Source organism: Falco biarmicus, chromosome 4, assembly GCF_023638135.1.
Source record: "Falco biarmicus isolate bFalBia1 chromosome 4, bFalBia1.pri, whole genome shotgun sequence".
Classification (NCBI taxonomy): domain Eukaryota; kingdom Metazoa; phylum Chordata; class Aves; order Falconiformes; family Falconidae; genus Falco; species Falco biarmicus.
The window spans coordinates 95,992,041-96,012,943 of NC_079291.1; the positions used below are offsets into that span (position 1 = coordinate 95,992,041).

At 46.1% G+C, this 20,903-nt stretch overlaps 1 protein-coding gene across 23 annotated transcripts in view; it reads left to right on the top strand.

The window, feature by feature from the left end:
• MAGI1 (membrane associated guanylate kinase, WW and PDZ domain containing 1) overlaps positions 1-20,903 on the top strand; it is a 355,922-nt gene that overhangs the window by 49,709 nt on the left and 285,310 nt on the right. The window contains exon 1 of one of the 23 annotated variants that reach the window (XM_056334839.1): positions 241-430. The exons of the other annotated variants lie outside the window; for them this stretch is intronic. Within the exon in view, the coding sequence (XP_056190814.1) occupies positions 310-430 (121 nt within the window). The 5' untranslated portion in view covers positions 241-309. Of the gene's footprint in view, positions 1-240; positions 431-20,903 lie in introns of those variants that run through there. 23 annotated transcript variants of the gene reach the window in all.

The following is a 20,903-nucleotide window of genomic DNA, read 5'->3' on the forward strand; positions in this document are numbered from 1 at the left end:
CTTCAATTTAATAAGCAGTATTTTGGGGTTCCTTTTGTTACGTGCTACCTTTTGAACTCTGTAAACCAGCATGCAGATCTAATTCACAATAGCGTCACTGTGTTAAGCTGCACAAGTAAACACTTTAAATGGGAGGAAGCACCTGCGTATCGCTATTGTCTCTCTTCTTCCATTAGCTAAAGTCTCTGGGCTGACTCTGTTCAAGCCAAACCTTCCAGTAAGTGGGGATCCACAGGCGGCGGTGGGCAGAAAGCAAACCTCACTGCCTTCAGGCTGGAGGGGTGGGTGCGCATCCAAGGGCAGCAGGTCATGGAGGGCAGCGTGGGCGTGCGTGTAGGCACCCGCACACGAGTGGGCTACCAAGTGCTCGCACACCTCCTGGGCCTGGGCCCCGAAGGAGCGGGTTGTCAGGATTACAGAAGTCAGCAAGGTAGGTTCACACGGGGCTTGCTGTGCCTGAGCTGGTGGGGCTGGGGAGGCTGATGAACCCTGAGGGCCGCAGTGCTCTCAACATAGGTAATGCTCTGAAATGGTCACTGTCATCCCACTCGGTGGGTTTGTGTAACCAAATGTTTGATTTCTTTCCCCTTGAGTTTATATGGTTCTATGGACCAGCACCGTTCCTTGGTGAGGAGCTGGTTAAGGTGTCGTGGTTATAGATGCAACCTGTAAGAAGTTTACCAGACAAGCTTTAAAGCTGGAAAAGCTGGCTTGTACAGAAGAGCCTTAAAGGCTAAAATCTCTTTACTTTAGCCAAGGCAGGTCAGGAGGTGACTTATCATGATCTAAAAGTATCTGCAAACAGACGATCTTTGCTGGTAGAGAATTTCTTTTGATCTAGGAAACAAAAGCATAAAAACGTTCATCAACTTGAAGCTAAATTTGGATAAGGTCAACTTAGAAAATACTAGGATGGATTTTTCTGTCCCCATTGCTGTGCTAATACCGCGGTCTGTGACTAATGAGAAATTGTGGGCAGCGTAGAAATTGCTGGATAAAGTGCTTAGTGTTGTATAGGTGATCTTGTTAGAGTAATCTCACGTTTGGATTTCTAGGTTTTCAGTCTCTACATGTGAGAGACGTTTGGTGGTGTTATAGTACCTGGGCAGTTGGAAGTACATCGCAATTTATTAAGTGTTTGTGTCTTGGGTTTGAGATATCTTTGGTGAGATGTTAGTAATTATTTTATTAATCCTTCTAACATCAGTTTCCATTTAGGAGAAACTGTCTTTGTGCCCTCTAGTGGAAAAACTATTTATTTGAAAGCTTCCAAACTGGGGGAAGTTCTTGCAAAAAAAGTGGAATGTGTGAGAAAGGCCGTAGAGCAGCAGAGCAAGGCTGGAGAGATGAGGAGTCACAAGAGGTGGACGTGCTCTGTGCTTCCTCTGCTTCGGTCCTCACAAAACCATGGTGCTGATTACATACGCACCCGTGTGACTTTTTCAAATAGGGGAGGTAAGGGGATATGAGTAGAGAAAGAAGAGATTATCCAATACTCGTGTCAGCTGGGCTTTTGGTGAAATTATTCCAGATGACTCGAGGAAAGTGAGGTCTCATTGAACTTAGAACCGTTAGTGATTGCCATCAGTGTGCCCTGGGGATGTGGTGAGGAGGGAAGAGGAGCAGAGCAAAGCCAGCTCCAGACCACGGGAGGAGAAGGGAGACCCAGAAAGTGAAGAATCAGAGAATCCGGCCCTGATTCCTCAATAAAGTTCCAGAGCAGTTTGTGCACAGCAGAGAGGAGGAGGAGGATGGGGACCAAAAGATAAGCTGACTTATAAGGCAAAACAAATAGACAAATCTGTCCAGCTTCCTTCTTTAATGGGATAACTGGTTAGTGCGTGAGAGGGGCTGCTGATGTGGCTAAGGCTTAGGAGCAGAATTTCAAGTTGTCTTGGCAAGCAACAAAACCGATCGGGCATCGACGTGATGTGGTGTAAGGGAGGAGGAGGGTGCGGCGGTGGCTCTGGAGGCAGCAGGAGCTGAATGACCGAATGCAAGAGGAGGAGCAATGGGCAGGGTGGTATGTGGTGATGGGGGCTGTTTGTGGATGGCCAGCTCAAACAAGTCAACAGTGTCCCGAGGTTTGAGGAAAAGAGTCAAATGTCTGAGTCATGGTTACAGAAGCTTTGTGCGTAAGACAAGGCTGGTAATTGCTTCCTGCTGCACTGAGGGGTGCTGCGTGGTGCAAGGCAGGAGGAAAGCGGTCATGCTTGCAAGTCTGGAGGTGAACCACACAGATGGGAGGCTCGGCAAATGAGGCCAGAGAGGGAGAGCTGAAGGATTTGTATTTGGAAATACAAGCCTGAGTGCAGGCAATACATCTTCTGATGCATAAAAGAATTCTGTAAAAAAGATGATGATCAGCTTTTAGTACCCACTGGGGGAAAGTACCTTGATTTGTCTGAAAAAAATATTCAAGATGTGGACTGGGGGGAGAGTTTCTGACGAGGGAGGTAATGAAGCAATAGCAAAAGAAATTATGCATCTTCTTTACTGGAGGATTGCAGAGCAGTTAAACCAGTGCCTCTTGCTGGTGGTGTGATTCCCCTCCCGCTCTGTTGCCTTCTGTCCATCCACCCACCACTCAAGGTCTATTTTACTCATTAACCCACCAAGCTGGACTTTTTATTTCTGTCACTAGAGGTGCTTTCAGGGGCCAGGGGTCAAAACCAGTAGCAGTGTTCTAGGCTGTTACATGGCTTTAGGATATAAATTCTGCTCTCAGTGCAGTAATGAAAACTTCAAGCACAGATGTAGATCACAAGAAATTGCTGCTGTCACGTACGTTTTCCCTTTCCTTTTTCTGTTTCTTTCTGGATCTGCTCATTTGGGATGTTACGAGAGCAACAGATGTGAATGTGATGGAGTCCCATCACTGTCATCCTCCCTTTTGTTGTGCTGGACTGTCATTCTTGTTTATTTTGGTTTGAATTATAATTGCAAAAACTGTTACAGTGCTGTTTATTTACTGTGCGTCGTGAATCACTGTTTATATTTGCTGCGGTTTGCATTGCCTCTTCTCTCCCTCTGTCTTATGCTTGCAGCCACAGCTGTGCTCTGAGTATCTCAGAGCCTCTTCTCCTGTTTTGAGTCTAGAATGCTCTGTGTTCCTGTGAGTGCAGGGAAAAGCAAGCTGACAGTGAAGATCCAGGATCAGGCTTTTTTTACTGTTTCTTCTTTTTTTTTTTTTTTTTTTTCTCTTTCCTCCTGCATTTTGTAAGGGTCCTTTTTGCAAATAAAAAGATTCCTTGGAGACTCCTTCCTTGAGATCTTTGTGCTTAATTAGTCTCTGTCTTATTTCTGCCAGGCAGTGAGATCGATACTGCTTTTTCTGACTTGCAAATTTCAGGGAAGGGAGAAAAAATCATGTTAAAAAGACCTTTTTTGAAGTTGCTGAGATGCCTGTGCACGATTCCATCACCTGCTCTCATACTGTCAGGTGTTAATCCCCTCACGTGCATTGTCACTGGGGTGGAGAGTCGGGCATCCTGCACGAGACCATAACGCAGGCAGGATTTGGAGAGGCTTTGCTCTCATGGTCTCAGCACAGCAGCAGGTTTTTTTTCTTTGTTGTGCCTCAGTTGCTCTGGTGCTTAAAATGGGGATAAAGTTGTAACATTCAGGCCCAGCTCCCCCTGTCACAGCTCCAGCCATCACCCCATCTGTTGAAACACTTCCACCATCACTTGCTGGGATTGGTTTTGGTCCAGGATCATGTTTTGCGACGCATCAAAGCTTTGCATGTCAAGTTCACTAAAACAACCTGCCCTAATACCTTTTTTGTATTAGTTGTCTCAAGGCAGCAAAAGGCCAAGGAGCTTGCAGGTGCCTGGTGTTTCAGCCTGAAGGTGAGCAGAAATTGTTCTAGTGTGGCATGTCTCTGCCGAATGGCACATGGCAAGGTGTAAGAACGGACCATGACCTTGGTGGCTGGCCACACGGTGTAAGGGGTGGCCATTGCAACCGGCTTGCCCCAGGGCTACCTAAGAGAGATTGACTTATGCCTCCGGTTCCCAGCCAAAGGAAAGTGGTGGGTGACCCTTGCAAAGCACTTTGAGCTCTGTGGGTTAGAAATGCTGGGTAAGAGCTTGTTCTCAGCTGGAAAATCCCACTGACTCTTTGTGGGTTTCTCCTGGTGCTGTGGGCTAAATTAAGAAAAAAACTCTTTTTCCCAAGCCATTTTAGGAGGCTAAGTGGTCTTAGAGGGCTTGCTTTGAAGTTTACAAGCTTGGTGTGTACTGCTCACACCACCAGCGCAATTTCTGTCTGAGGCAAATACCCAGATGCTCGGGGTTGGGGTGTCAGACCGCAAGGCCCTCGTGTGGCCCCCGTTCAAGGAGGTGCTGGTCTATCAGGAATTTGGGCTGACCAGACTGGCCTTTAGGAGGAGCGGTGGGTGCTCTGGGTGGATGGGGAAGCGTCTCTTCCAGTTCTCATGGTCTTGGGTGATCCCTCGTGCTTCCTCGTCTTGCTCCCGGTAAAGCTAGCCACGGAAACCGTACAGCTCCTTGTCTTTGAAATCTGAAAGGTAACGTCTTGCAAGTCGCTCTGTGTATTTATCAAGGAGAAACAGGCAATTTATTTGTGTCAGCTTAATAGAGCTTCGGCTTACAGCTCTGTGTGGGAGAATTAATGATGTGTCCCGAGTCTGTCTCGGGTCGTCCACCAGCTCAGCAAATGTTTGATTATGAATCCACTGTAAAATAGCTCCAAGCTTCTTGTGCCTCAATTAGCAGCCTTGATGGAGAGCAGGCAGGTTTTCAGGTATAAAAATGTCCATTTTGACTCTTTAAGTGTTCTCAGGTGGCCCATAGAATGTACTTTTTTTTACCCTGTTTGTAATGCAAAACCTTTTAATTATCTCCAATTTATAAATCCCTGGTTTGTTACTTGAGTGCCTGTTACAGAATGCTTATCTTTTAGTGGGTAGTAATCAGTGTCAGAGGAAATGGGGAATAGATAGTGTGTTTTAGATGGTGTCAGTTCCAACAACTGGAATGTATAATTTAAGTCAGTTATATTTAATCATCCTTTAAACACTGAATTTCAGCCTCCGCTGCTTGACTCGCAGGAAGCCGACAGCTTTTTCATGCCACTGTGGTAACACTTGACATTTCCTTAAGCTGCTGTATGCTGCGACATGGCTCTTGACTGCAAGTGTTGGTGCTGCTGATAGTCCGAGCCTGGCTGCAGCTGGGTGCAGGGGCTGGGCTCTGCTTTGCCTCCCCCAGCCCCAATTGCAGAAGTCTCAATTGTTTTACCTTTTTACAGAGCTGTAACATCTGCTGTAAATACCGCAGTGAATGTAACAGCTGCTGAGGGTGGGATTATGGATCTGGGGTCCATGTATAACAGCTAAACATATTTTAGCAATTCAGCAGGTTGAAAAATAAAGCGGATAAAGCTGTGTGCGTTGTGCTCTGGATCTGTGCGGTGGGGATGTTTCCCGCTGGAGTGAGGTTGTGCCCAGTTCAGACTGGGGTCCAATGCCTGGAAGTGGAAAGCTTTGATTTCCTGCGTTTCAGCAAGGAAGGGGTGCAGCGTTGGGTGCAGCAGGTCCCGATCCTGCCCGGGGAGCAGAGCAGCAGTACCCCTGCCTGCTTGTGGGAGCCCAGCGGCTGCAACCAAGCCCCAGAACTTTCCTTGGTCTGTTGGTGACACACACAAGGCACTATTCACTGCAGTGACAGTGTGCGTGATTGAAACCTGGATTTCTTTAGGAGTGCACATATGTGTTTGTGTGCATGTGTGTATGCATAAATACTTGTAGATGTGGATAAAGAAGACCGTAAACATTTTTAAAATGCAGCTGAGAAGCCTTGTGCGTGTTTAGGACCACGTGGGATTCTAGTCCATGGCTGCCTCCCCTCCGCCCGCTCCCTCACCCCTGCCTGCCCACCGGCAGTCTGACTGTGGATGAAATCGTTTAATGCAGCTCTTGCTCTCAGCGACTGGTTGATGGCATTAGTGGAGGGAATGGAATTTCATCCATAAAACATACAACTAGGCTGCTGGGGAGTGAGCCCCAGCAGAAGGGGTTTTCAGCAAAGGGAACCCATGCACTCTCTGCGTAACGCAGAAGTCTGTTGCCCTTACTTGAAATTGCACATTGAGACGGCATTGTAACAGACTGTTTGCCTACATGGGAAATAGGTAGTTTTTGTTGTGCCTAGCAGTCAAATGGTATAGTCTTAAATTAGAAGCTGCCACTTCTATTTAGAATAAAACTTGCTTTTCTGTATATGCATGGAAATATTAGCGTTTCAAGCCTGCCAAGCTCTATCAAATGTGCACCAGATTTGCAAAGGAGCCCATTAGTGCTTGCGGAGGTTAACAGCAAGGAGAGGGCAGTGGGGAGGAACATCTTAATGAGACAGGGTGAAGAGTTGATGCGAGGACAGGGAGCGCTTGGAGCCACCTTCTGCTGTGGGAAGAATCCGGCTGTCGCTGGAGGAGCGGCAAGCTTGGGTAGCAGGCGGCTCGGCGGTCCTGTCGCCGTGAGGAGGAGGAGGAGGAGGTTTCCAAAGTGCCTCTCTGAGACTCTCCTGCAGCGTTGGAGGTGGCTCGAATGTGGATCAGGAGATGATGGAGGAGCTTTGGTCCTTTCCTGCCCACAGCCGCCAAGTGAATCAGAGGCGAGAAGAGCTCCTCTTGGCCTTGTTTCCCTGGGACTCAGGGGTCCCAGATCAAGTGGGGCAGGAGGCTGGCAAGTTCACCTTGTGCAGTGGGGAGGGCTTGGGTGCCCTCCCATGGGACAGCCCGGTGTGTGGATGGGAGAACAGCAAACGGCGGTCTGTGCCCAGCACAGCTCGGAGCAGCCTTGACGCTGCTCCCACTGGAGCTGCTGAGGCCAGAACTGGCCCCTTGCACTTCTAAAACCTCTTACAAAAATAGAGAGGCTCAGCACTAGACAGTGGCATGAGCTGGCCTGGGGCTTGCCTTCGCTTTGACTCCCTCTCGGCAGCACCTGTCCCCCTCCCCGCAGCAGAGCCACTCTGGCAGGGTACAGGGGATGTGCTGTGGCCTGGCCAGGGACAGGGGACCTGCTGCGTCCTCCCCGGTGCCACAGGAATGCTGTCGGAGCGCACGGCAGGGCTGCATCCTCAGCATCAAGGCTGATGGGTCGGTGCTGCGCTGCCCCAGCACGAGCCAGGCTAGAGAGGACCCGCTGGGGCTCTAGTGGCTAAATGCATCTGGTGGAAGGGTGCAGGGGCTCATATTTTCATTATTATTCCTTAATTTTAGAAGTGTTTCAGTTCCTGAGGTGGCTCAGAGTTTGTCAGCACCAGCAGGCAATGTTGCATTGGCTTTCAGTGGGAGTTTCACCTAAAAAATTGGGGGATTTGGTCTGGAATCCCAACAGAAAGGCTAACATTTGAGGGGAAGATCTTACAGTGGAACGTGGGCCCTTTTGTCTGTGCATTTACAGCTCTCCAGATTGTGTTTAATTTTTTAGCTTAATATTTTAAAGACGGAGGACTCTGTAGTGACAGGAAGCACTAAAGGAATAATTGGGAATTTATTCTGTGCATGTCACCTTGTCTTATATTGCTGAAGTAATGGTAGAGAGCTCATAACTTTCTTGAATTTATTCACTGCTCAGAATTACTCACAGCAAAAATTTCTGGAGAAAAAAAAAACCCAACCCAACACCTTAGATGTTCATGTAAGTTGGGAGATGAGCTCAAAAAAAAATAATCATTTGGGTTATTTAGTGCCTACTTCCCCCGAGATTTAAAGCAATGGTAACTCTTGAAGGATCTTTTAGCATTAGGCTTTTTCCAGTTTTGTAATGTAAAGGTTCTTTTTTTTTTTTTTTTTTTTTTTGTTCCCTGGGCAAAAATGATGATCTAAAAGCCTTTTACTTAATAAAAGTGCATATTTCTACTTCATCGCGTGACTCCAGGAGCTGAGTTTTTTTAGAAAGCCATCAGATATGTGTGAAAATCATCAGTCTTGGCAGCATTGAAGTTGCTAAGGAGAAGTTCAGAACTGAGCGTATTGGGACTGGGTAGGTTGCAGCAGTCTGGCATGCTGAAGAGTATGGCTTTTTTTAAAGCTAGTACAAGTGCATATGATTATATTCTGAAGTTTATTTTCTGCTGCACTTGATAAAACTTTATTCACTGCAATGATTGCCTTTTTCAATGGAAAATCCTGGACAACTGCAAGTAGCTTCTTTGGGAAACCACGGATTTTGCTGTTTGCCAAGCTGTTGATGTCAGTGTTGGAAATGCTGGTACCTAGAGATGCACTGCACACCTTTGCTATTTGGGCTGCCTGGATATTCCTTGTTTTTCTGTCTTGGGTGGCACATGCCCAGTGCTGGGTGGCCTTGTTGTCATGGTCTGTCCTGCTGGGTGGCTCTGAGCTTGCTGCAGTCCTCTAAGCAAGTTCTTGTGCCCGTGGCTGGGAGGTTGCCCACGCAGGGACTTTGCGGGGCTGCCTCGGGGGCAGCACCAGGTTGGAAGGTGCAGTAATGGATGGGATGGTGACGAATGTTGCAGGTGTGGCTGGATCCAGGATGGTGGCATCATGTCGATGATGATTTATACCTTTGTTCAGTAAGAAACATAGGGGATGGGGTAGTCTGGGGGTGCTTAGGGGCAGGCATAATGGGACCGATAAGTCTGATTTACTGTGGAAAGGTTGCTGGTCTCTTGTGAATATGAATTTTGGCAAAAGAATCAAAGTGCTGATGACAAAAAAACCCAAGCAAGTAAATCAAAAAGAAATTCAAAACCTTGACATCGCCAAGGTTTTCTCCTAGTGTAACCTATTTCTAGTCCCCTATGGGAATAGCTGTGCTCTGGTAAAGCTTCTTTTATGGATTGCAAGGTCAGAAGGGCCCTTTCCCAATGTTGGATACTTTTTATTTATTGTGTATGTTCTTCCTTTCACTTTACTAGAAGTCTTTCTTCCTTGGAATATATTGTACCTGTCTGGCTTGAAAATTTAAAATGTGAACAACCCATGGTGTCCTTTCTGTCCAGTATGGACCACCAGGATGCCAAAGCCATTCTGTCCTCTTGGACTACTTTGCTGGGCCTTTGTAAGGGAAGGCCCGATTTCAATTGAACATCTTGAAATTTGATGGGTTTTGTGAGCTGGACGTTGACCCCTCCCTGCTCCATGGTGAAGCATGAGGCTGCCTGGTCCCCGCCTGGTCCCACCAGATCCTCCATCCGCAGCATCACTGCCCAGCACTGCCCCATGGTGACAGTGACCTGGCCCCTGGGAGAGGTGTGGCTCCTGCTCAGGGCTAACCCTCAGCTCCTTCAGCCTCCAGGCCAACGTGCTGTTGCCTCTTCAGGTAGTTTAACCTGTGCTAAATTTCAAAGGGAAATGAACTAGCCTGATGGCACAGCTCTTGTGAGTACCAGGGGAGTCCTGAAGACAGGAGAGGGCAGGGTCACACCTGTGTTACCTGTGCTCGTGCTGATGGCTTCTGGTACTGGTAACACTGGTTTTCAGCTGTCTACCTCCAGTGCAACTGTGCTGCTTCTACACCCCCTCCAAGTCCCAGCTCAATTAAAAGGGCATGTTTGCAGATTGGGAAGACCTGGGGAAATGGCATCACTTACGAGGCAGATATGCTGGGAGCGGGTATTTCTGTAGCTGGACGTGCGGGTCAGCATGCCAGCTCTGCCCCAGCCCGCTGGCGGGGATGCCAGCCACTGCGCTGGCACCTGCGGGAGCCTTGGTCCCCATCCCAGCTGTCTGGCCAGATTGGCACCGGTGTCTTGCATAAATTGTACGTTTATAAGAAGTCGGCCAATTTAGGATTTTCACCTGAGGTGTGACACAGACGTGTCACAGGGGTCCTGCTGTAAAATGGGCTGAGCAAGCCCTCCGACCGGGAGAGTGGTGGCTGTTTGGCCAAGCGTGGGTTTTTGTGCCAGAGCGCGGACGACATAAGGAAGCTATATGGAAATTGGATCAGATTCTGGTGCAAGATTTCTGGCAACCTTCGACTTCAGGGAAGCAGTGGTCCCTGAACCAAATGTTCACTTCCAGCTGTGGGAAAGCAGCCTGCCTTTTCATCCTTCTGCCCATTTCCCTTCCTGATCTGTAAGATTTCACATCTCTGTTCCAGCAGCTTTAGTTATATTGCTGGCACTGTGTGGATACTGGAGACGACTTTTTTTTGACGGTCACCTGGGAGCTGTTCCTTATTTGCTCAAGTTCTGGGTTTACAGTGATGCAAGCAACGTGATACTATTTCACAGCTATAATAGAGGTCAAGGCTCTGTTGTCTTAGGTATTGTAAAAATGCCTTGTAAAAGGCTGTATGTTATCCAAATGCACTACAGGCAAGGCAAGCAAAAGGAGGAATAAACTGGGCCTTCACAGCTGCTCCTTATAGATGAGAAACTGAGGCAGAACCAAACATGCAGGTGTGTTTTACCAGCACCTGACATGGGACCCACATCTCCCGTGTTTTCCTCCGAAGGGCTTTTTGTTTGTATGGGTTGATTCAGAATCCATTGCTAAAGCAAGCTACGGCTGTGTGCACTTTGCTTATTGCTTTATCCACTTTTGAGTTGAAATGCTTTGAAACTGATCCGGGGTAAAGCTCATCCACTGCTAGGACACCTCTGATCTACTTTCAGCGAAGCTCTTTTTTTGTTGTTGTTTGTGGCTTTTGCTTTTTTTTTTCCTTCCCCCCTGAAACCTGGCCGGGGAGGAACAGGGAGCATGCTCGGTGTCCCGCGCCCAGGTATGAAGGTATGAAGCAGAGGAGCGCCTGTGAGCACACCCGCTGCCAGCAGTTTGCGTGTCTGCCCCGGGGATCCCAAAACGCAGTGAGAGTGACTGGGAGAAGGCGGCAGGTAAGGAGTGCTGAGGATGAGCTTGCACGGCAAAACTGAATCCCAGGGCAGGTTTTTCCTTCTTCCTAAGAAGTGAGGAAGAGCTGTGAGTGAGAGTGAATGAGTTCTGCAAGGAGTTTTCTCAAGGCGCACCCCCCGGGCGGCTGCTGCAGCTCTTTGTTCGCTCCCGCTCCCGAGCCCATCCTTCGGAGCCATCTTGGGAGCTGGGGTTGATTTGGTTTGTGTCTAATTAAGTTCCTGGTCTGCTGGCTGTCAGGGCAGGGTTGCCCATCAGTCAGCCCAGCTCGGGGCATGTGTCTGCGCGCTCGGTGCCAGTGTCAGCTTTGGCTCCAGGTTATGTTTTTGGAAATTAAGTTTACGAGTCTTACCAAGAAAAGCTGTTGGGTAATTTTTTTTCTTAAAAAATAAATAAAATTGAAAAGATCCTCTTCAATTTCTTGCTTCTCTGAAAATAGTAAAATTCTTACTGTGTTGTTTAGGTGGCTGCGGGAACGGGTGGTGCTGTAACCCTCTGCCCATATAGCTAAGAAGTTGTGTGTGTTCTTTGCTGCATTGAAAGCCTAAATATTTATGTTACAGTTCTGTTTCCTTGCCACGATCTTTACTTATAGATCATTGTGGTTATAGTTCCTAAATGATTTGGACTCTAATAAATAGTTTATTCTATTTTATATCAGCCAGCCAAAACAATAATTCAGTCTTTCAAGATATAAATTCCTTTTGTTTCTTAGAGTATTGTTTGCTTTTCTTACTATTAAAGTTGTTTACAAGAAATTGCTTTTAAGCAATATATTGTTCACTTGTGTATTTTGAAAGAATAACAATAAAATGTTATTGTGCTCCTGATTTCCCTTTGAAAAGGCAAGGTTGCTTTCCACGCTGTAATCATTCTGTGCTCTTTACCATTGTGTTCCTTAAATAAAAAGTACAAGATAATCCTGCCTTATAGAAACCTAACAATTCTTTTTGTAAACAGCGTGTGCTCTGGTATCTTTTGCAAATAACTAGATTCTTGTTTATAATTGCATCTTCTTAATGAGAATTCAAGTTGCTGGATACTTCCGTGGTTTATGGAACTAATTGTACCATGATCTTAAAAGGCGGTTTATGTAATTGAAAGTCATTAACTTTTGATACAACGTGGTATAAATAGAGGGAGCCCATTTTTGAAGGGCTCTCCAGCACAGATTGTCCTAGTGAGGATCGCTCTGGCTGTGTGTTCAGTGAATTCCTAAAATCAAAGCGTCCTGTTGCTCATGGCTCGGTGCAGAGGTACGTACTAACCTGTCTGTGGGTGCTGGGTGGGACTTGTGAAACCGGGAGGACCTGGGGCTCCTAGAGCTAAGCATAGGCTTAAATACCTGATTGAGCTCAGCCGTAACTTGTTCTCCCTTATTGCCTACACCTGCATGTGCTGGAGATCGTCAAGGGGCTGTGGTGGGGGTGGCTGCGTAGATCCTGTTCTTTCCTTTGAAGGGCTGGTGATAAATGTGCAAGTCCCCCCACCTCCAATCATCTTGTCAGGCAATGCAAACGATTCCCTGGTGACTGATTAGAAAGGGAAAGGTCAGCATTTATAGCTCTGACCGAAGCAGTGGGAGAGTGCTCCTAAATGCATAGAAAATGTTTGCAAGATGAGCTTGTTGGGGCAACGTCCTCTGGAAAGCTGCAGGACCGGGGGCAATGCGAGCGCAAGCACCCGGCTCTGGGGAGAGGAGAGGGAATGCCTAGCGGGCGCTGCGAGGTGAGTGAGGGCGCTCCAGAAGCTTCTGGAGCAGTTGCAGATGCTGTAAGCGTTGCTGCAGGCGCTTGAGCTGCAGCAGTATGGTGCGGTGCGAGGGTGCTGGGGAGCGGGGTGGGCGATGGATGCTGAGCTGCTGTTAGTGCTGCTGCCGCCCTGCCTGCCCCTCTCCTCAGGTAGCAAGGTGGTAGGAAAGTTGGTTTTCTCCATCAGACAGAAGGGGCTGATGTGTTTTCGTGTCTAAACCCTACTGCTAGGTGTGCTGTTGAGTTTGAAAGGCATTGCCCCATCCTAGAAATGCTGACTGCTGTCGGATGGTGGGAGAGCCAGCACGGTTCAGGGGCAGCTTTGGGTTGTCTTGTTCATCCCTCCCAGTTATGTCCTTTGTAAGGCAGATTCTCCCTTTCTCCCTTGGAGTAACGCTGCTGGAGCCCAGAGGCTTTACCTCCTCTGTGTAGGATCTTCCAACAGCAAAGCTTGAGGGATGTGTCCCTGTTGTGTAACACTTGGTAATCTCTAGTTTCTGTGAGTGATCTGGAACCTCCCCGCTATGTTTGCATCCCAGAGCAGATGTTTCGGCCCCGGGAGGTGGCTGCCGAGCCCCTGCTCGAGTCAGCCCTGCAGTGTCTTCCAGGGAGAGCCTTTGAGAAGAGAAAGCTGCTTTCTCTGGCTGCTTGCTATCTCCTGTGGCATTATCCATCTTCGAAACGATTTCTCTGTGAATGAGTTTAATGGTAAAACAAAGCCTGACAACAAATGGCCTTTCAAAACTGTGCATTTTTAGTCTTCTGATCTCACTGCCTTTTGTCTCTGGGCTGTTCTGACCTATTCATGTCAAGAGAGCAAAGAATCTGTGAGACTGATAAATTTGTACAGCCCCTGCATAGTCTAGGAGAAGGTCTAATTTGATCTGACGTTTACTAATCTGCCAAGACTTTCAGTGATTTGTTTTCATACTGAGTTGAGTTTCATATGCCATAGAGAAATGGGTAAACATATTGTGTTGGTAACAAAAGCAAGTATGAAGCCAAGTATTTGTATTCATGCACTTGGAAATTCTGTTCTTCTTGCTTTTTATGGGGGTTTACTCCTTTTGCTAATTGTCAGGTTGCTAATTTGATTCACCTGGTGAAGTGCTGGCAGAGTGTTTGCTGTGAGTTACGTGAGGCTTTTTGTTTGGTTTAGTCTTGCATTGCATTCATATTTTCCTAAGTCTGTTGCCTTAGCGCGCCAGTCGTAAACATGATTCCAAATATTAGATCGTTTTTCTACCCACCACATGTGATTAGTCAAATGGCAGCTTATGTAGTGCATAGATATGCTTGAATTTATGTCCTTAACTGGTTCTCACACTATTGTGGGAAGATCTTTGGTGGTTTATGTGTTTCTGGCACTTTGTGAGCCAAGTAGTGAAATAGTGAAATTCTCCAATGCATGGTTTTGGTGTTTGGTTTGTTTGGTTGGCTTCTTTCTTCCCTCACCCCACCTTATTTGTGTATTTTAGGATACTCTGATTAGGTAACACTAGAAAGAATTGTTTATAGCTCTGGAATCTATTCAATGAAATCAAGTTATGAGCTTATTCAAACCCCTTGATTAGAAAACCTCATTTTACAGTTCTAGTCATCGTATATGAAACCCAGAGGGTGTCAATTCCTTTTTTTGTAAATGCAGTTCCCTCAAAGAAATCCATAGTGATGGCTTAAATGCGGCACAGGGAAGTTTTTGCATGAGAACAATTAGTTTTCCTTTTAAGGGAAAAAAAAAAAACCCAACAAAAAACCCTAAAACCCAAGCCCCACACCCTATGCAGAACCTCACATGATTAATTTTGATTTCAAGCCTGAACAGAGTATTGCCTGCACAAAATAAAGCAGGATGAGGGATCTGACAATAAAGGTGCCCATACGTGGGGTACCAAGCAAAGGTGCTAACTTGGAGCATCCCATCAGTTTAAGTTTCTTTTCATATCATCGTGAAAAGTCTGTTTTGAAGCTAAGCCATTGGGTTAAGGTTTCCAGACTGAGTTTCAAGCTTGTGGACAAGTGCAGCCTGGCTGGGGGCTCCTTCAGTGCTTGGGAGTCCCCCTCCCTGAGGCCTCTGCCCTCACCGCACCAGTGGCTTTGCTGCTTCTTTCAAGGAAAACCTCAATCAGTGCTCACTGTGTGACCGTATGCCACGTAAGCTTTCATTGCCCAATTCCATATCTGTTTCCTTCCTTGCAGCCCTCCAGCTCCTTCCCAGATGGAGGACAGAAGGGAGCACAGTGAGGACTCTGTTCCTGTGTGGGAATTAGATGGTGGTGCCTGCAATGGCACATCAGCCCCCACCATGGGAGGCAAAACCAGCCTTGTGTTGCTCTGCTTTCATAACTCCAGTAACAGCTCTGAAGCCCTTTCTCTGGTGAAAGGGCTCCAGCCAGCATAGCCAGCCCCAGGGCCTTGTGGCACAGTCATCTGTGTCCTTGTTTTATTTCCTCAGCTTGTATTTCATTAACCTTTTACCCCGCTTGCTTTCTGCGGACTAATTTCTGACAGGCACAAGAGCGAGCTCAGGGTTTCTGGCCTCCTCCGCACCCCTGTGTGCTCAGTCGATACACACAACCTTTCCAGTGGATGCTCGGTGCTCCCAGAGCAGCACTGGTGGAAGTGCTGAGCTCCTCAGCATCCTCCTCCTCCCCTCCTGCAGCATCCCTGCCCAGGGCCGGGGAGGCACACCTGCTTTAAAGCAATGCAGAGTAGTTTATAGCCTTGTATCCTAACAGCGACCAGGAAGGAGTGTGTTCTTTCTGGAATTAGTAGAATATTAATTGGCTGCCAGTAAACCTGGAGTCAAGTGCAGCTGGCCATGTGTTTTGTTTGGTTTAAAAACTATTTAGGATGAAATCTGTTGACAGCTTAAAGCTGTGTAGCAAACTTTGGGTTATGGGGTTTTGTTTTATTTTTTTTCATATTCACACCATGAGCATGTTGGCAGGACGTTTGGAATGTTCACCAGCTATATTACTCAGGTTTTGGTATCAGCATATTAACTGCACGCATGCATTTTACAATTGTAATGACTTTATATTAAGCAATTCCTTTGATAATAATCAGAGGGATTCTGGGTTGCGAGAGCGTTCATCACGCCTGGATTCTTTGTTAGGGTTTGAAAATAACACCAAGTTTTGAAAACAAAGGTTTTTAAAGGGGCCATCTTGCTTCTTGGAGGGACTTTTAATAACTAAATAGGATACTCCTATCTTTAAATCTGTAGGGAAGCTCAGAGCCATCTCTAAACTGTAGCTCCTTTTGCTTCATTAGGATTTTTGCTATGTGTAAGTCATTCCTAAAAAAAAAACCAACAAAACAAAAAAAAAAAAAACAACCGACCAAAAAACAAATAAATTTTGTTTTCTCTCCTCCTGAAGAGAGACTATTGTCCATTTTGTCAAACGCTTTGAAGCTGGGTAGGAAAAGTAGCCATAAGTAGAACTCCCTGCTTTTGCCAGTGCTTCTTCTGGCTGTTGTCCAGAGAGACAAGAGAGGAGGTTGCATGTCTGTTTTGGGGGACACAGTCTATCTTTGCCCAAATATTGTGTAATTAGAAGTGTGGCATCAGTGGAAAATGGTGCCAAAACCTGTGGTGCAGCACAGTCAGGCGGAGCAGACTCTGCAAGACGTGAGGTGTCTCACAAAGCCAGTTTAAATACGTTAATTGTCAGTAGTTTGGACTGTAAATAGAAGACAATGGAGGAAAGAGGATTCTTTGCTTAATTTCAACTCGAGCTGCTTAAGCATCCTCACTGCTGAAGTCTTTCCTCTCATTCCCATAAAGCATGGCTGTGGGTTTTTGGCTTGGAATAGCCCAAGTTTCCAGGTAATCTCCAGCCAGCTGAGGGCTTTCAAACTGTACGGCCCCGATCAGTGCTGTTAGCTCCCAAACCATGCCTCAGGAGGCATGAAAGGCTTTGCTTCTGGCATGGCCTCCAAGCCCTAGGTTGGTACGTTGTTTGCTGTGAGCGCTGTGGTCCTGGGAGCACTGTGGTGGTGCTGCGTGTCGCCGATGCTGATGCTTCTTGGCCAGGACTTGTGTCGTCTTGTGTCCCAAGGCAGGGAGCGGGTGACCTGCAGGTGCAAACCAGCGCCCCAGTGCTGCGAGGTGGCATGTGATCCCCTCTGGACGTTGGCTATCTCGCCTTTTGTAGGCTCATCTCAAACCCCTGAGGAATTTGGCTCGGGCTGGTGACAGAGGTGGGGTCTGAGACCTCACCCCTTTTTTTAAAACAAGCTCAGATTGAAGCTGGCATTACCGTTATTGAGAAGTAACAGTTGCAGCAGGGATGTGGGCTGTGGCACGTTGCAGAGCAATCAGTAGAGAATTGTTCAAAATAGTAAAGGCTTTTTTTCTGTCATCTTTTTCTCTCCTCCTCCTTTTTTTTTTTTTTATTATTATTATTCTTCTAAATGACTTGGGCAATGCACTAAAAAGTTTGATCCTGAAAGTCTTAAAAATGCTGGCCCAGGCCCAGTCATTTTTATTTGCCAAGATTAAGTATGATGTGTGTTTTATATGTGTTAGAAGAAGCTTATACATGTGTAGCTTGTTTTATGCCTTCAAATATTTGACAATATGCAGAAAAATGAACTTGTAACTCTTTGCACACTGAGATGCTTTGTAAGAGATGTCAAATCAGAGAGATTCCCCGCTTGCTTTCATCACACTAAGTGCTGCCTCATTAGTTCAACTGGAATTGACATGAATTGTTAGATTGTAAGCTTGGTGGAACTCCTGATCCCTGCTTCACCCAGGCAGGATGGGCCTGGGCAATTAATGGCAAAGCAGAGCTTTGCCTGAGTGGCCTTTTTCGTAAATAACATGATCCTTAAGTACGACTTTCCCACCTGTACGGTTGCAATAGATGTTTTTTGTGAACGTGTACCTTCTGGCAAATGACTCTTCTGGCACGGAGACTTGGAGGTGCTTATCCTGCCCTTACCGGAGAGCTTTAACTGCGCCGGGCTGTGCCCCAGCTCGCACCTTGGGTCTGCCGTGTCGGGCAGCGTGAGCAAGTGCACGGGGGAGAAAGCACCAATAACCCACTTCTCTGGGGGTTTGCTTAGACATGGTGGTGGACACAAAGTTCCCTGAGCAGATGAAAGTCTGCACCCAGGGTAGTCTCATAGCCCTTGCAGGAAGGACCCGGTCCTTACGGGAAGGAGTGTGTTTGTTGCTCGTGCTTTGTTACCCCAACCAGGAGGCTCTTCTTAAAGGCCAAGAGCATCACTGGGTCTTAATTCTCGTGCCCAGGGTTTGTTGTCTGTGGATTTCACATCTTTGTTAATTGTATGCTGGACTAAGGTGACTTTAATACAGGATATTAAAATAGTCATCTTTCACAGCCAGCTGGTACATCTAGGCAAGTGATCTGGGATGTGTCACTGTCTGTTCTTCTGGGAAGTCTTTTTAAGCATCTCTTCCTTATCTTTTCTATACAATAGTATCTCCTTTTATGTCCTTTATGTCCAAGTATATAAAAATGGGAGATTATGTTATTATTAGTCCATTCTTCAATAGCTACAGATTTAAAAAAGCCATTTTGTTAAAGCACTGTTATAATTTTACAAGTAATACATTGTCAGGAAATAGAATACACTTTAACAGGGTGGATAATTAACCACCGAAGCGATTTATCAAGTGTTACCCAGTGGGTTCCCTGTCGTGGAAAGCGTTAAATCAAGGATTGATGTATAGGGAAATGTTCTAGTTAAAGCAAAAGCCAGGGAGGAATTGATTGATATGATGTGGCCTGTGTTATGTGGGGAGATGGGAATAGATCATCTCAGGATCCCTCGAGGCTATAAATCCATATGAATCTGTTACCTATAAATACTGATAGAAGATTATAGACCTGGATGTGTAAAATGTCTTTAATTTCTCTGAGTAACTGTGGTGCCATATTGAGTCATTGTTCTGGTCCCAGCTCGGTGTCACCTTGTGAATTAACGGGGTGATTTAATGAGCACTGCTGTCTGTGTGTGTTCAGCAAAGCTAACTCGGCTTACCTGGTGAGCGGGAAGATCAGATGCTCAGAGGCTGCGATGTCTCTGCAGAAAAGACTTCACAGTAAGAACTGACCCCTCCACTTGTGGCAAAAAAACCCTAAATTGAAATGATGGACTGTATATTTTATACTTTTTTTTTCCTAAGGAAAAGTGTCTGTGGTGAGGAATATATATAAAAATATCTTTTTCAAGGCTAAATGGATTTTTTTTATTTTTTTTTGTTAAATGCATTTAACAAAAAAGAAAGCACGGACTTGTTCAATTACCTTAGGAGGAGAAAAACTTAGAGGCTTTCAGGTTTTAATAACGCCTCACTTTGAATTCCATCCAGTTCTGATTGTAAAATGAACCTCCCGTTTTACATCCCAGTAATGTTTGGAAGTGTTATAAACCTGCAGCCCGATTAGTTCTTCAGTGCCGGGATACTGTACGTGTTGGGTAGGATTGCTGAGAACGTGCTTAGAGGAAATATTTTTCTAGTTGTGCTTCTGTGTTAGTCACTGAATTTGTACTAATGGTTACCTTTTCTTTGTGTTATCATTTATATAATCACAGATTTATTTGTGCTGCAGCATGTTTTGAAAGTAATTGCCAGCTAAGCGATGGTGTAGCTGTAGTTATTGCGGGAAGCACCTCCCATGAATACTAAAGGCTCATGGAGTGATACCTGGTATATTGTGGCTTAATGGAAGCACTGCATTTGATCCAATCTATATCACTTTGCTATTAAGTGTTGAGAGGGCATGTATAGTTGGATGAGGGAGTGAGAATTTAGTCATGGTTTTTAGAGATGAAGTGCTTAGAAATTGGTTACATGGGGATTTTTTTTTTTTTTAAAAATCTATCAGCTTTGGGTGTTCACTGTGTTTTGTGTTGCAGCAATGACTTCATTTATTTTTTATTTTTTCCCTCCCCTTGTCCCTCCAGCTCGGTGTTGATGGGACTCGGCATATCTCAGTCTTCTCCACTGAACATAGAGGCTTGGCTATGGGGTCTTCAGCGAGGTGTTGCCTGCCTGCCCCTGCCTGTTCCCTTTGCAGCCTGGGGGTCTCCTGCTGTCAGCATTGTCCTTAACTTGGCTGTTGCCAGTGATGAAACGTCCTCCCCGGGGTGTTTTTGGTTTTTTTCTGGTGGTGTCACTCTGCGCTGAATTGGAGCCCACTTCCTGCGGTTTCTGCTGCCTCCTGCTCCCCGTTCCCAGGCGGAGCGAAGCTGCCCGAGGAGGTGGGGATGGGGGGCAGGCTGCTGCAGGGTGCCTCCAGCACTGGTGGCTGCTGCAGGTGTTTGATCAGGTCCAGTAAACAGATTTGCGCCTTGTCTTTAAGGTACCAATCTTCCTGACCAATGGATTCCAGGGTCTATCCGTCTCGGCTTTACTATCGCTATATATTGCCTCAGTATTTGTTTGGTGGAAGGTTTTTGTGTTTTAATACCAGCCCTGCAGTCCATTGCCAGGAAATTTAGAACCTGTGAGCAATTTCAAAGGCTGACTCCAACGCTTCCAGCAGGATTTATGTTTCTGCTGGTGTAGAGTTACAGTGTCATAAGCTTTTTATTTGTCCTTATTATATCATGGGCATCTGCAGACTGTTGAGTCCAGTTTTCTTCAACTGTTTATGTGCAAATACATCTCTGATCTTGTGAAGGGAGGTCATTCTTTATTTTTACTGACTGCTGCTCCAAGAAAAAGCTCCCTCCAATAAGTCATTAAAAGAAAATAGAATTAGTCATGCTAAAACTAATGGCTGCAAAATGCATATGACTGTAATGTTCATACGAAGGCTGAAAAAAGCTCTCAGTTATTTGGAGTATCCTCCTAATTCAGTATCTGATCAGGTTTTACTCTGGTAAATCTGGCTTGCTGTATGCAGCTCAGCTGGCAGTAGAGCTTGGGGTGTGTTGCCAGGGCTGTGGTGGGATTCCAGAAAAACTTAATTTCGTTTCTAATTGTTGCAAGGAATCATTTATTTCACAGTTAAGCTCCTACTCTGTTTCCTGCCTAGCCGAAACAGTAGCAAGTTCCTTACTTATGAGTTTACTTCTGAAATTTTGACTTTTAGTGGAATCTGAAGGTTGCAGTGTACAAGAGTTAAGGTCTGGTCCTTTTGCTTACAAGTGACTTGTGAATTCCAAGTTGGGACTTAAACCTATTTCTGGCTGGTTTCAAAGTAAATGTGTTTATTACCGCATGTGCTGTTGTGAATTCGAACAACTGCCAAATGTAACAGAGTAACTAGGTTTATTTTTTGGAGTGCTTCACTGGGGATCTACCCTTCTTTCTTT